This window comes from Protopterus annectens, chromosome 3.part0, assembly GCF_019279795.1.
Source record: "Protopterus annectens isolate FY-2018-M chromosome 3.part0, PAN1.0, whole genome shotgun sequence".
In the NCBI taxonomy this organism is placed as follows: domain Eukaryota; kingdom Metazoa; phylum Chordata; order Ceratodontiformes; family Protopteridae; genus Protopterus; species Protopterus annectens.
This window is the reverse complement of record NC_056731.1, coordinates 1528417790-1528433130: the sequence shown is the minus strand read 5'-3', so window position 1 is coordinate 1528433130 and position 15341 is coordinate 1528417790. Positions and strand designations below refer to the sequence as shown.

The 15341-nt window shown below is 43.9% G+C and overlaps 1 protein-coding gene across 1 annotated transcript in view; it reads left to right on the top strand.

Moving 5' to 3' along the window:
- Positions 1–15341, top strand: part of LPIN2 (lipin 2) — a 1688564-nt gene that overhangs the window by 60788 nt on the left and 1612435 nt on the right. Inside the window, exon 3 of the mRNA XM_044065902.1 lies at positions 2177–2472. Coding sequence (XP_043921837.1) covers positions 2177–2472 — 296 coding nt within the window. The remainder of the gene's footprint in view (positions 1–2176; positions 2473–15341) is intronic.

The window sequence follows — 15341 nt, the reverse complement described above, 5'->3', positions numbered from 1 at the left end:
TCTATTGTTTATGGCTTTGTCCAGATGTCTTGCTCTAACATTGAGAGGTATGCTCCCAATCAAAGAACAGTCCTTCCTCCAAAATAATTCCCAGGAGAACTTAGTGTCATAGTACTGTCCCCCATTTAAAACAGTCATTGGTTAAAGTGCCTTCTCATGAACAGGCCCAGCTGGCTGGAATAAACTACTAGATGAAACAAGGCCTCAAGATTCTCTTTTCAAGTTTAAGAAGTCCCTTTCTGAGTACCTGTTCAGGGAAGCTGCTTATAAAGACCTTATTATAGTAGATAATGGATAAACTTGTTTTTAAATGCTTAAGTCTGAAAATACTTAGACTCCCAATTGTTTTTCTTTTCTGTTTAACTCTTTTTACTCCTGTTCTTGGTGTCTTAGCCTGTCTCTGCAATGTGTATTTTTTACTCACTATCATTTCATTTATTTTTTTCTTTTTATGGAAATTGAATTTCAAACCTTTAAGAAGAAGCGATTTTGTGTAGCCAAACTGTGTTGCAACCTGTGTAAACTGAAAACCTAATGTAAACATGCTACTTTATTAGTAATGTGGGGGATATATATATATATATATATATATATATAAATATCTATCTATCTATCTATATATATATATATATATATATATATATATATATATATATATATATATATATAAATGGTACTTGCATATTATTGCAACCACCTTCCAAACAAGTCAGGTACTTGCATATTATTGCAACCACCTTCCAAACAAGTCACTCTTGATATATTCACATGTGGTTTGAGGTGCCGACATTTATTAACGTATTGTGAAATGTGCGTGCCTTCTTTGAAGGTTGGGTGTCGGGCTGGCAATTTGGCACTGTAAAAATCCACTGCCAATAATGAGCGGACTGGAGTTCTGCTGTGGCGACCCGTAACTGGGAAAGGCCGAAAGACTTTTAATGTTGTGAAATGTGATTCTTTACTTTTCCTTTGCAGTTTGACATTTTATGTGGGTAGTAATGAACGAAACCGGGATAGTGTGCCATCACATTAAATGATTTAAGTAGGACAAAGTGGCATGTCGTGCTTCCACAGACATATTATATTTTGTTCTGTCCGTTGTGAAATGGGTAAAGTACATTGATGCACACATTTTGTTAACATTTTTTCTTTACCAATCTGTTTTACACATAATAAATGTAGTAAACTTCTTGTTCACCGTTTATTAATCCAAATTTGTGTACTTTCGTTTTCTGACAGCTGTTTATTGCAGTTGGTCAAACCAGTATGTGTAACTGACTTATATGGAACTGGGGTGCGATAACATTTTTTCTTTCCAAAACTGTTTTACACCTAACAAATGTGACAGTTGTTTCACTGTATTTATAAATACAAATTTTGATACCTGCTTAATCTACGACCTCTACATTGCGGTTTGTCAACAGTGTATGTTAAACCATCAGATGTTTGGAAGGTGGTTGTGATAATACGCAAGTAACTAAAAAAAAAAAAAAAGCTATATAACATTGTATTTTATAAAAAATGTATGAACTTTCCAAGGTTTTGCAACCATGTAAACCTAACAAACTATCGTATTTGAAGTCTATACCTTAAGTTTACTTGTACTGTTTATTGCCTCTGAGCCCGTGGAGGCTTTAAAGAGTTATTTTTGGACCAGTCCACCTATCTAGTTACGAGAGAGTAAGTTATGCTTATTCTCTCTTCCTCTGTTTGCCTACTGAATAACTTTGAGCAAGTCTCTTATCCAGACAGTGCTATGGTGCAGTTTGGAAATTGGTTGGGTTCTTCAGTGGTCATCTGCACTTCGTCTAGTAACTACCAATGATTAGAATACTTTGTGTCCCTGCTGTAAGTAGATGAAACATTTTGTATGCAACTTTAAGTTGATTTTAAGACCTTAGTTGTTATCTGTTGTTTGCAAAGAGAGTCTGGTTAAGTGATGTCACAATTCTAAGTACTTTTTACCAAGTAGTATTTGGTAGAGGCATCCCCAAAAGGTCTTGAATGGAAGGAGTCTGTGGTTTGGAAATCCTTCTAGTAGCACCAAACACTATGATATTTTTATAAGCATTAGTAATCAATTTATTAGCAAAGCCCAAGTTCCAGTTTTTTATATATGATGTAAGCTGTAGTAAGGACACTGCATTAAGATGTTTTTTTTTGTTTTGTTTTTAAGGAGCATGTTCCTGCACGTCTGGTTACGTCTCCCATCACTACTGATATAGAGCCATTCAGAAAAGAGGAATCCCATCAGTTAATCCAGAGAGAGGGAAAATTAGATCAGAGCACAGAAAATTTCCCAACTATAGAGTCTGAGACTATGCCATCTACTGCAAGCTCTGGGAAGAAAAAGAAAAGAAGAAAAAGGAAACACAAACAAGATGTTAGGAAGGAAGACCAGGTTCATGTATCTGGAAGTGAGGAGATGCTTGAAATGAGCTCTGATGAAGAACAAACCGTGCATCATACAAGGTACAAATCTAAACATAAGTTCAGGTGTTAGTGATTATTATAAAGAACAGGTTTAACCATCATACTTTAATTGGTTGGCTGTAATGTAGTAATGCCCTTGCATATAACCTGTTGCTGTGTATATTCCTTAGTACTGGAAATAAAGTAGCCGTTTCTGAGGTACTGCTGTATGTGATTAATGGACTTGCACTAAACATGAGGTTTGCACATTTTGTTTTTCCTTCTATTGAGTTTTGATAACATATTTTACTAAGGAATGTTTTATGAAGCTTAAGACTAATTAGTCATCAAAAAGCTTAGAAGATGTAATCCTAGTTGAATGTTTATTGCTCCCCAAGTAACTAAATTAACAACATCTTGTCACAAAGGGAGATTTTTTTTTTGCAGTCTTGAGAGCCATTACATAACAGGATTGTAGTATATGGAGCACAATGTTTATGCTCCAGTATCCGGAAAAAGACAAATCACTTAAAACTCTTCTAAAAGCAAGACCCAGTCTTAAATAAGCAGCCCCTGCTTAACTTGTTAAGACCTGGTATCTCATTAGACAATTAAACCTAGCAGTACTTACCAGCAAACGGCAGAGGCAGAATTAAAAAAAATTATTCATTTCTGCCGACTGTATGTGCCGACGAATCGTCACATAATACATTTAAATAGCCAGTCCCTCAGAAATGAATTAAGCTACATACATTTTTCCTATAGTAGTAATGATTCAGTGTCAGCAGTTTCATTTAGACTGCAAGGTTTTAAGGGTTTTAATTTAAATATTTTCCAGAAGGATGCCAGTACCCATTTCCTTTGTGCAGTTACATGTTTTGTATAACCTCGAAAATCCAAGAGTCCAGCATTACATTATAATTAGCAAATTGTTTTCCAAATTTTTGTTCAAAATACACCGAATGTAATGTATTGATAAGTTGTCTATCTCGCCTTCATTTTTGCTGGTTGGGTTCCTCTGCTCCGACTCTGCCATCTTCAAAAGCTCGAGAGCTGCTTACTGGCTCGAGGCTCCCTCCTATATCCCATGATGCCTGGCGCTAGATACCCAGATCTCATTTGCCGCTTCTGCTATGAGGTTGCGTTTACTGGCTCAGGTCGTAATTTTCACTTTGTTCTAATATTTAAGCCTTTTTTGTACTTTGTTAGGTATACTCTTATTGTTATAGCTCAGAGTAGATTCTATTGCAGTTTGTTAGTGTTAACCCCCCCCTTCAAAACTTGTTTTCTCCTTAGAGAGTTTTTCCTTTCCCTACCCCCGTTTACCTTTCAAAGTAAGCCGTTTTAGTTAGAGGCTTATCATTGTTTTATTTTTAAGGTAGACAAAAGTTTTCTTTTTAGTAAATTGTGGTAGCTTGTAGGTCTTATATTATTATAGTGTGTGTGTGTGTGTGTGTGTGTGTGTGTGCTGTTAGGGTGTGGTAACGTGTGTGAATTGTGTGTATTTTATTTCAGTTACCTACTCTCCACTCTACTTGTTATTTGTATTTGATTTTCCTTTACAGGAATGTCTAAAGACACAAAAGTGTCGGGATTCAAGAAGTGTGACTCATGCTGTCAGAAAATGTCTCTGACAGATGGTCACACTTCTTGTGTCTACTGCTTGGGCTCCTTACACCTGCAGGACTCTTGCTCGGTGTGTCACGCCTATAGTCCAAGAGTCCTGCAAGAGCATAGGAATAAGCTTATCCTGAGGGGTTTGCTTAAACCTGAAGGATCACCGGCCAAGACTCAGTGAAACCTTCTAGGCCATCGAAGCAATCTGCTCCCAGCTCGGAGCCGTCGCCGGGTATGGCTTCTGCTTCAACTTTGGTTCCAGCTGGAACCGAAGTACCTACCTCTACGTCAACTTCGGTTCAGACTGAAGCTGAAGTACCTATCTCTGTCAGCTCCGATTCTTCTGTCGGTACAGTCAGGGAGTCGAAAACGCTCCAGGTCACCATCATTGAAGTCGATGCAGTCGGCTCCAGGGTCACCCTTATTGCAATCTGAGCGGAGTCATCGATCCCACTCTTCTCAGTCATCTAGGCTATCTGACCATGATTTGGAGACAGTGGTGAGCAGGCTTTTAAAGTAGCAGGCCCTGGCAAAAATGCTATCCAGCCCCCCTCACCAGGGTTCGGCTCTACCTGTTTCTCCAATAGTTCCTCCTTCGACTCATCCCTTGAGTTCGGAGCCGGAGCATGCTGTGGCTGGAACCGTGGGTCCGTCGGCACCGATACCTCCCCTTTCGGTGCCGCCGTCGACTCCGATCTCTTCCATGGTGCCGACCTTGGAGGGATCTGGGCGCCGGGACTCCCTTGTCCGCTCCGAGGGGGCGAGTGGCATCGGACCCTTGTCCGACCCCGTTCTCCCTCTCTGAGCTTCAGCGCAGGTGAGTTCGGCTTCGGAGCTATCCCTCTCGGTGCCGGTAATCTGTCTCTTCGGAGCCGGAGCCTTCTATGGCATCGGGAAGGGGCATCTGGGTCAGCCTCCAGGTCGGCCTCATCGGCTCCTCCCCCCATGGTGCCTGCTTCTGCCTCTGCCCCTCCTCCAGACCCCAAGCGTGGGAAACAAGCGCTCTAGGGCACCCCACTGGGTGTATCTTCCTCTTCCGAGGCCTCCCCTGTTAATTCAGAGGAGCCCCCTCGAAAGAGAAAATGCAAGAGGAAGCATGTTGACTACCCTGAGTCTGTCGTTTCAGATACCGATTTGGAGGAGTCTGAAGGGTCCCAGAGATCCTCCTCTGAGGACGTCTCCTTCTCAGACATCCTTGAAATCCTTAGGCAGAGGGGGAACTGGACTACCCTTAACCCTTCCGAGGATGATTCTGTATTCCTGGACGCGTTTGGTTCACGACCCTCCACCTCCTGGGTGTCTCCGCCTTTCGATCCACTGATGTCGGTGGTGGCTCGAAAGGCGTGGTCAGCTCCAGACACAATGGAACCAGCTCCCCGTAGGCCCACAAAATTCATCACCACCCCTCAGGACAAGCAGTTTCTGACCAAGGGTGTTCCCGTTGATGCCATGGTAGTAGCAGCGGCCACTAAAAAGGAGTTGGCTGAAACTTCATCTGTCCATCCCCCTAATAAGTAATCTAGGACGATGGACAGATATGGGAAGCAGATGTTTTCCTCAGCGACCTTTTCCATGAGGTCTCTGAACTATTTGTGCCATTTTACCCGCCTTCAAAGGGATCTCATTTAAGAGTTAGGCGATACCCTTCAAGATCCATCAGCTGCAGGGGCTCAGGCTAAGATTACCTCCCAGCTGGTGACTCTAAATTCTGTAATAAACTCCTCCATGCGGCTCATCTCTTATGCAGCCGATGGAGCGAGTAGGGCCGCAGGCACAGGTGTGGCTTTGAGGAGACGCGCTTGGATGCAGTTATGCAACTTTGCGGAACCCTTTAAGGCGTCTTTCACCAACACCCCCTTTGATGGTTCTGCTCTGTTTGGACCACAGGTGAAGGATACCCTTACCAGGTGTGAGCAGGAAGGCAAGACTCTCTCTGCCATTGGAGTCCGTTTTTCCACTCTTTCAAGACCGTATCCCAAGGGTCAGAAGAGTGGGAAGATGTGGTTCCGGAAATCCCAGGGAGCTGTGCCTGACACATGTGGAGAGTTCCACTCTAGGGGCAGAGGGAGGGAACAACAATAGACGCCGCCCTAGGGGCAGGGGGAGGTCCGCAAAATCAGAGCCAAAGAGAATTCTTCTCTGACAAGCCCTTCCAGCATCCCTGAAGTGCTGCCCGGCTGTCCACCTTCGGAGGCAGTCGGGGGAAGATTACCGCTGTACCCAGATGCCTGGCAAAGTATAACAAAAGACAAATGGGTACTTTCTATCATATCCGAAGGCTACAAAATCCCCTTCTTTCTCACTCCCTACTTTCCCAACAAATCCCTTCCAGATGTTCCACCCAATCAAAGGGATCAAGCAGTTCAAGAAATTTCAAAACTGCCAAGAAAAAGAGCCATCCAGTCAGTCCCAGCAGACCAACAAGGAATTTACTCAAGGTTCTTTTTGGTACCAAAAAAGACAGGGGATTGGAGACCCATTCTGGATCTCAGCAGACTAAACAGGTCTGTTCAAAGAACAAAGTTCCGCATGGTCACGCTACAGTCCATTCTACCCTTTCTGGGTCAGGACAATTGGATGTGCTCCATAGATCTTCAGGATGCATACTACCATATCAAAATGCACAGACGCTCCAGAAGATTCCTCCTCTTCCGGCTGGGAGCCAGTCATTATCAGTTCAGAGCACTGCCCTTTGGTCTCACCACAGCCCCCAGGGTGTGTTCACCAAATGTTTGGCAGTAGTCACCGCTCACTTGAGACTGCAAGGATTCCAGGTGTTTCCATATCTAGACAACTGGCTCCTTACTGCAACCACCAGGCATCACCTGCTGCTAGCCAGAGACTACACCATCCAAACGTGCTCCACTCTAGGCATCACAATAAATTTCGAAAAGTCTGCATTGTCGCCTTGTCAATCTATCACCTTTATAGGTGCAAACTTAAACACAAAGGACATGTCAGCGACGCTACCAGCAGACAGAGTGTTAGCCATTCGACGACATGTGCAGGTCTTATTAGGATGCAGAGAGATTCAGGCCAGATTTGTCCTAAAAACATTGGGTCTCATGGCAGCGGCTATAATACTAGTCCCCCTTGCACGCTTTCATATGAGGATTCTTCAGTGGATGTTGTTCACACAATGGTCTTTCCAGCAACTCCCCATGTCTCACAGGATAATGATCACACAGTCATGCAAAAACCAACTTGTTTGGTGGATGGTTTCCCCATCATTACACCAGGGCAGACCATTCGTTCTTCCTCCCCCAGTAGCTACGGTGACCACGGACGCCTCCCTGATCTGGTGGGGGGGGGGGGCATTATCAGGGCAAAACAATCCAAGGCACCTGGCAGCCTCATGAGTACCATCTGCATATCAATGTCTTGGAGATGAGAGCCGTGCGTTTAGCGTTGCAAGCTCTTCAGAACTCTCTTCCCACCGGGACCATTGCAATTCAAACAGACAATATGTCAGTGGTGTGGTACATCAACAAGCAGGGCGGAACCAAGTCATACCCCTTGTGTCGAGAAGCACTCAGACTTTGGCAGTGGGCAATCTCTTCCCAACGGCTTCTGATAGCAGCGCACATCCCTGGGAAGTCCAACGTTATAGCAGACAGGCTGAGCAGAGCAACTGTCATGCCTCACGAGTGGTCTCTCAATCAGACTGGTCTCTCAGACTGTGGCAGACAGAATCTTCCGCAAGTGGGGTCAGCCTTGCTGTGACCTTTTTAAATGCAACAATTTTTTCTCTCTCCTGCCTCTTCCCAGACACCTCCCCAGAGACGCTCTAGTTCACGGTTGGCCCCAGGGACTTCTTTATGCATTCCCTCCATTCCCCCCGATTCCCAAACTAATTCAGAAAGCTACCACACTGGGTTGCAAGATGATCCTCATTGCCCCTTACTGGCCTCAACAAATTTGGTTCCCCTTCCTGCATCATCACCTTCTAGAGCAGTCCTGGACCCTGGACCCAATTCCAGATGATCTGATCCATCAATCGAGCGGGCTGCACCAGTCTCTTCAATCCCTCCAGCTCAATGCTTGGTTTCTCCACTTCCAACTTTAGCCAGGCTTCCCAACATCTCCCATTCGGTGCGTGAAATCATCTTATCCTCTCATAAGTCAACCACTAGAAAGACTTATGCTAGTAAGTGGAAACGTTTTTCCCTATGGGCAGAAAACAGGAATATAGATCCCTTTTCAGCCCCTGTGCACCATATTTTAGATTTTCTAGCAGAACTTTTTCGAACTGGATCCTCTTCTGCCACGATTAGAGTTCAGCTAGCTGCAATTTCAAACTTTCATATGGGCCTGCCTGATTCAAGTATGTCCCATAAGCTTTGTAAAGCCTTTCTGAAGGGGACCACTCTATTCAGTCCCCCAGTAAGAGATCCCCTGCTTCCATGGGATCTGAATTTGATTTTGGCTTCCCTGATACTGCCCCCCTTTGAACCGGCAGCTTCTTGTTCCTTGAAGTTTCTTTCTTGGAAAACCCTTCTTTTGGTTGCAGTTACGTCAGCCAGAAGAGTTTCTGAACTTCAGGCTCTTTGTGTTCGTCCTCCTTACCTAGTTTTTCACAATGATAAGTTTCTCTTCGGACTAATCCTTCCTTTCTCCCAAAGGTTACTTCTGATTGTAATTTGAATCAGTCCATTGAACTGCCCGTGTTCTTTCCGAATTATTCCAACAAGGCAGAATACAAATTACATCAGTTGGACGTCCATAGACAATTACGCTTTTACTCGCATAGGACCAAGCAATTAAGAAAATCAGACCAGTTGTTCCTGTCTTACGCTGAAGGAAAACCAGACATACCGGTGTCAAATGTCCCCTTGTCTAGGTGGTTGTCTTCTACTATTACCTTTATATCACTTGAGAAATAAAGACCTTCCTGCTAAACCCAAAGGTCACTCCACCAGAGCTTTAGCTACTTCTGTGGCTTTTCAGGCTAGATTGCCAATGGAAACTATTTGTGTGGCAGCTACCTGGGCTAATCCACATACCTTCATTTCACATAAGCTGGATGTGGCTTCCAGAAGCAGAGCTGATTTTGGTTCCACTGTTCTGAAGAGTCTGTTCCGATGAGCCACCCAGGATTGAGGTGCTAGGGACGCTGTCCCAACTAGCAAGAATGAAGGCGAGATAGACAACCTAACATTAAGAAGTTATGTACCTACCATAATGTTCCATGTTAGTTGTCTTTTTCTCGCCTTCTTTCTTGCGTCCCACCCTCCATCCCCCTATCCTAGTAGACAGAGAAGAGTTCCTTAGGCTTCTTTATCACTGGCTGAGTCTTCTCTGGCTGTTACTTCTGTCAGTCTCTCCAGTAGTTTCCTGTATCCTGCTACAGTTACTTTATTGTCATGATTATTATTATGTCTGTAGTTAGGTTACCAAATGAGATCTGGGTATCTAGACCCAGGCATCATGGGATATACATGGGATATAGGAGGGGGCCTTGAGCCAGTAAGCAGCTCTCGAGCTTTTGAAGATGGCCGAGTCGGAGCAGAGGATTGGCTCCGAACCCAACCAGCAAGAAAGAAGGCGAGAAGAAGACAACTAACATGGAACGTTATGGTAGGTACATAACTTCTTATAGGTTTCAATGTCCACGTTGGTAAACTTTGTTATATCAGCTTTAAGGCCTTAAACTGCATGTGTAGTACAGCATGTAGTCAAATGCCGCATACATATATATATATATATATATATATATATATATATATATATATATATGGGTCTACTTCATTTGCCTGACAACTCAAATGACTGACACTCATTTGCCTGACAGCTCATTTGCTCGACAAACTTTCTAGGTGGGGCTTCGCACACCCCTGATGTGGGGGGCTGTGCCCCCCACACCCCCCCAACTATATATAACAACTCCACGGTCGCACAACAGTGGGGAGCGGGGCAAATCCCATGTTTTTGCCTTGATTACTTTTTGTCGAGCAAATGAGCTGTCAGGCAAATGAGTGTCAGTCATTTGAGTTGTCAGGCAAATGAAGTAGACCCATATATATATATATATATATATATATATATATATATATATATATATATATATATATATATATATATATATACACACACACACATATCTGTATATATATATATATATATATATATATATATATATATATATATATATATATATATACACATATACACGCACGCACTCATTATTGCATGTTGGTGGTAGAGTAAAATTTTTGTGAGGAAAAATTTTTAAATTTGTCCAAAATGTTACTCAAATTTTAAACTTGCTTGGGACAGGATATTGTGTATGTGAGGGCATATCAGTGGTTCACTTGCATCAGAACCACTTGTTCTTTACCAGTTTTATGTCTCTGTCTCTTGGTTTATCTGTATAATAACCTTTGGTCTCTGTGGGTCTACCTTTCAGTGCAGAAAAAAAGAAGAAACTTGTTTGAGAGTCAGACAAACTCCAATTTTGCCTCCGCCACTGGCTGGGTGACTGTGCTGTTGCTATTTGATGTTCCTTAGACCACCCATATTTTGCCCAATTCATAGTGTGGCCATCCAAGCCACCAAAGACCAGGGAATAACCACATTCTCTGTGGCTATAGGGATGCACTGGTGGGCAGGAGAGACACTTTTATTGGTGTTGGGGAAGGGGCAGTTGAAGGGTCTTCAATTGGCTAGGACAGGGAAGTGGAAGAAGAGACTAGTGTGCCTAAGAGTCAAACCGGTTTTAGGGAGAGTGTGCTTAGCGAGGAAGAACTTAATTCTCCCACTTGTGTTTCTGTGGACAGGGAAGATTTACCAGGATTTGCCAAAGAACTTAATTGCTTTTTCATTGCCTTTGCAATCTTCAAGCAAGAAAAGGGAAAAGTTCCAACCCCTTTAGACATACTTCATTGAGATGGGTAGACCTTGCATGAAGATGGATGTACTTCTTTTGATGGTTCTCAGTATGAGTGTTTGATTATGAGGACAGTTTTTCTTCAGATTTCTCTCTTGAAGAGATTTCTTTAACACCTCATGCAACGTGAAAGAAGTTTCACTGTGGCCAGAATGAGATTTCCTGTGCTCAGAAAATGTAATACTTATACTTCTAGGGGCTGCAAGTTGCACCGTTATCTCCTGTATTGCCTATTTTAATGAATGATCTGATGTCAGTTTTCATTCTGTCGTCGACTTATGGGTTCAGATGTGATCCCTCAGATCCGACTCTGCCTTTACAGTAGCTTGTGGTAAGAAAAAAATTCTGTAGCTTTTCCCGTACCAGTGATGCACCCTTCCTAAATACCCCGGATCTTGTTTGCTGCTATTCATGTTAGACGTAGTGCCCAGTTGCTCTTAAGCAGATACACCTATCTAATTGAATTTAAAACTTCCTTTTCTTTTCTAAATAGTTCTTTTTGTGTTTCTCTATCTTCTAGCATAGCTTGTATCCATTACCTAATGACTGATTTTTGCTGCTATTTTCTCTTTCCTTTCTTACAAAAGTACCTCTGAATACTATCTATAGTATTCTTTCCCCTTACGCTTAATGTATTCCCTTTTTATTATTGTTGTTACTCCCCCTTTATCTTTCTTCGTTTTTGCTCAGCGCTTTTCTCCCTTTTAAGTAGGGCAGAAAAAGAAAAAGGGTTGGGTGGCTTCAAGACGTGTGAAAAATGTCTGAGAAAAATGCCTTATTGTGATTCACCGGTAGAGATGGGTGAAGGCTGCTAGCCTGGTCAAATAGCATTTGGTACATAATTCTATCATTTATAAATACTGTGAAATGTTGAACTTAAAACAGTGTGGCAACATTGCCCTCTGCTGTAAAGAAAGCTAAGTCAAGCATTTCTTGTTGGTCCTTTGAAAGTAAAATGATTTCATCACTGCCTTTGATGATGTCCTTCAAGGATGCATCTGCAGTCATAACATATGGGTTGTCCTGCCTCAGGCAGCCCTTCGGTCGGCCGGATTCCAAAGTCTGGGTCTGGCCTCGGCTGATGTCGCACTTTCCCCGACGTCAGAGCGTCCGGGGTATAAAAGCATCAGCCGACGCCATTTTCCTCGGTCTTTCTTGCCGCGCGGTGCCCGAAGCAGAAGCTGTTCGCAAGTGCCGGTCGGTCAGATCCAGAGATTTCAGCTACCGAAGACTTCGAAAAAAGCTAAGTACCCCGTTGGGGACTCTCTCTTGCCTCAGCCGATGTCAGACAAAGTAAATAATTGTTTAACTTGTGGGAAACAAATACCTCATAAGGATTTCCATTCTTACTGCCTTCCTTGCTTAGGCCCAGACCACGACGTATCAGCTTGTTTAGCCTGTGCCTCCTTCAACCGACGGACTCTTAGACGTCGGTCGGAGTTTGCAGAGGAATTTTTTGGAGCCGCTTTTGCTTATAAAATGCCGTCGGAGACTCCGACTTCGCATATGGTCAAAAAACGCAAGGAAAAGGACTGACACTCGCGGCCCGCGGTTTCGGCTGAAACCACGGCTAGGCCTACCACGAGTGTCTCGGTTTCGGCTGAAACCAAGTCCACGTCGATTCCTACTTCCGAAACCATACTTCCGACCACCGAGGCCAGAGAGGCCCCGGCTGAGTCTGCTTCAGAACTCCCTACCGAAGCTAGTGTTCAGGAATTGTCCGACACCATACCTTTGGACATTTCTACCCCTGCACGTGGGGCAGCTAGGCCCCCAGCTTCTATGTCTATTAAGGCCTTCTCCAGGGCTAAAGCTGCCAAACTTTCAAAAGCTTTGCCTGCCAAATCTACATCCCAGAGGCCTTCCTCTAGTTCACAGATCCTCAGCCTTGCTGAGGACCTTATCTCCTTAATTAGGGGTTCACAACGTCACCCAGACAGGGCCTCTCAACCTCCTCCAGACAAAAGGCCCAGGACTGACCCCTCTGAACCTCACTCCTCAGATTACTCCACGGATGGATCTGATTTGTCAGACCACCAGGAAGGGGCTTACTCGCCTTATGAGGATTCAGATGCAGAGGAATCTATCCCTTCGGCCTGCCCTCCTGAAGAATTTTCCTTTGGGGAGACTTTACACTCCATGAGAGAGCACTTTCAATGGCAAGGTCAGGATTTCTCTGATTCTAGAAAAAGATTAAGGACCTTTTTGCATTTGCCTCAGCATAGGCCCTTAGCTATACCTCCTGTTTTAAATGTAATTGATGATGTGTACAATGATGTCAGTACAGCCCCTGATTCTCTTCCTCCGGCCCCTGCCAAACCTGACAGATATTACAGGGTCCCGGATTCTCATTTCCATCTGTATAAATCCCATGCTGCAGACCCAGAAACTATTTCTCAGGGCCGTAAAGGGGTTGCAGCCGCTACTGCCAAAAATCCCCTACCCTCTGAAAGAGAGTCTAGAGCTTTAGAGATGGGGAAAAAGGTTTATACATCTGCTACTCTTTCTGCCAGGGCATTAAACTGTCAATTCCATATGATACAGTACCAAGAATTTTTGTTAGATCAACTGAATAAGAAACTTTCTTCTCCTGAACCCTTAGACCGTAAATCCCTTCAGGATTTGGTACATAACTCACAACAGGTTAGTAATCATTTTTTAAAATGTGGCTATGATGCACTGGAGGCTTCATTTAGATCAGCTATGACTGGGGCAGTTATTCGTAGGCATGTCTGGCTGAAGGAGCAATCTTTGCCAGACCATGTCAAAGCTAAACTCCTCGATGCTCCAATGGAGAAACAAAATTTATTTGGCTCCCCTGCACAGGAGATTCTAAAAAAGGTTGAAGAAAAAGCAAAATCTGTGCAAACAGTTAAAGATTTCCTGCAAGTTCAACCACCGAGGTTCAGCAGAAACTGGCCTACAAAGAATTGGTCCTTTCCAGACTCATCCAGAGCACAGAGAGGCAGGAACAGGCGCCCTAGAGGCAGAGGTCAATCGAAGGGCCCCTACAGAGGCCGTCAGTGGCAGCCTGCCAACCAGAGGAGTAGTGCAACAGCTACAACTACAACCACTACTACAGGACAGACACAATGACTTGACTCTGATTCCGCCTACCAGGGATCAACTGGAAGCAACCTTGGGCGGAAAGCTGGCTTTATTCTAAAGAAACTGGCATTGCATTACAAAGGCTACATGGACATTGCAAATAATAGACAAAGGATACAGGTTTCACTTCCACACTTTGCCAAAAAGAAGCGGAATGCCAAACCTTCCACCAAACCAGAAGGCAGAGGCTTTAAGACAAATCAGCAATTTACTTCAGATGAAAGCTATAGAAAGGGTACCATGTACAGAACAAGGCCAAGGATTTTACTCCAGACTATTCCTTGTACCAAGAAAAGAAAACCAATGGAGGCCTATTCTCGACCTGTCCGCACTGAACACTTATCTCATTGTGCCAAAATTCAAAATGCTGACCCTACAGCAACTTCTTCCCATGTTGGGCAAGGAGTCTTGGCTGGTGACTCTAGATCTCAAGGAGGCATACCTGCACGTCCCTATCCGACCAGATTGCAGAAGACACCTCAGATTTCTTGCAGGATCAGAGCATTATCAATTCTCTTGGCTTATCTACTGCGCCCAGAGTATTCACGAAATGCCTGGCATCAGTAATTGCACATTGCAGATTTCAGGGAATTCAAATTTATCCATACCTGGACAACTGCCTAATACAAGCGGACAACAAGAAAAAATTGTTAAAGGACTTGGCCTATGCCATACACCTGCTACAGACCTTGGGATAAGCAGTCAACATCCAAAAGTCAAGACTAGTACCATCCCAAAGGATAACCTTTGTGGGTGCAGATCTGGACACAATCACCCAGATGGCTTTTCTCACAGAAGAAAAACAAAAACAACTTCCAGATTACTTCATGATTCTGACAACACAAACTCAGCTTACTGCAAGGAAAGTCCTGCAGGCCCTGGGTTACATGGCATCCTGCATAATTTTAATCCCACATGCCAGGCTGCATATGAGGAAATTTCAGTGGTACCTAAGGAGTGTATGGTCTCAACACAGTCACAGTCTGGAAACCATGATACCAATCATTCCATGCCTTCAAAAGGAATTCCTGTGGTGGGCTCAGGCCTGCCAGTCCAACAGAGGGTTGCCTTTCAACAAACCAAAAACAAGGCAGACCATCACCACGGACGCTTCAGACCGAGGATGGGGAGCACACATGGAGGACAAACGTATCCAAGGCCTATGGCCTCAAGGGCAGCTAAGCATGCACATAAACCAAAAGGAAATGCTGGCAGTGAGGCATGCAATCGAGGCATTCAGACCCTTCCTCCAACAAGGACACCTGTTAATAAGGACAGACAACACCACGGTCATGTGGTACATAAACAAACAGGGAGA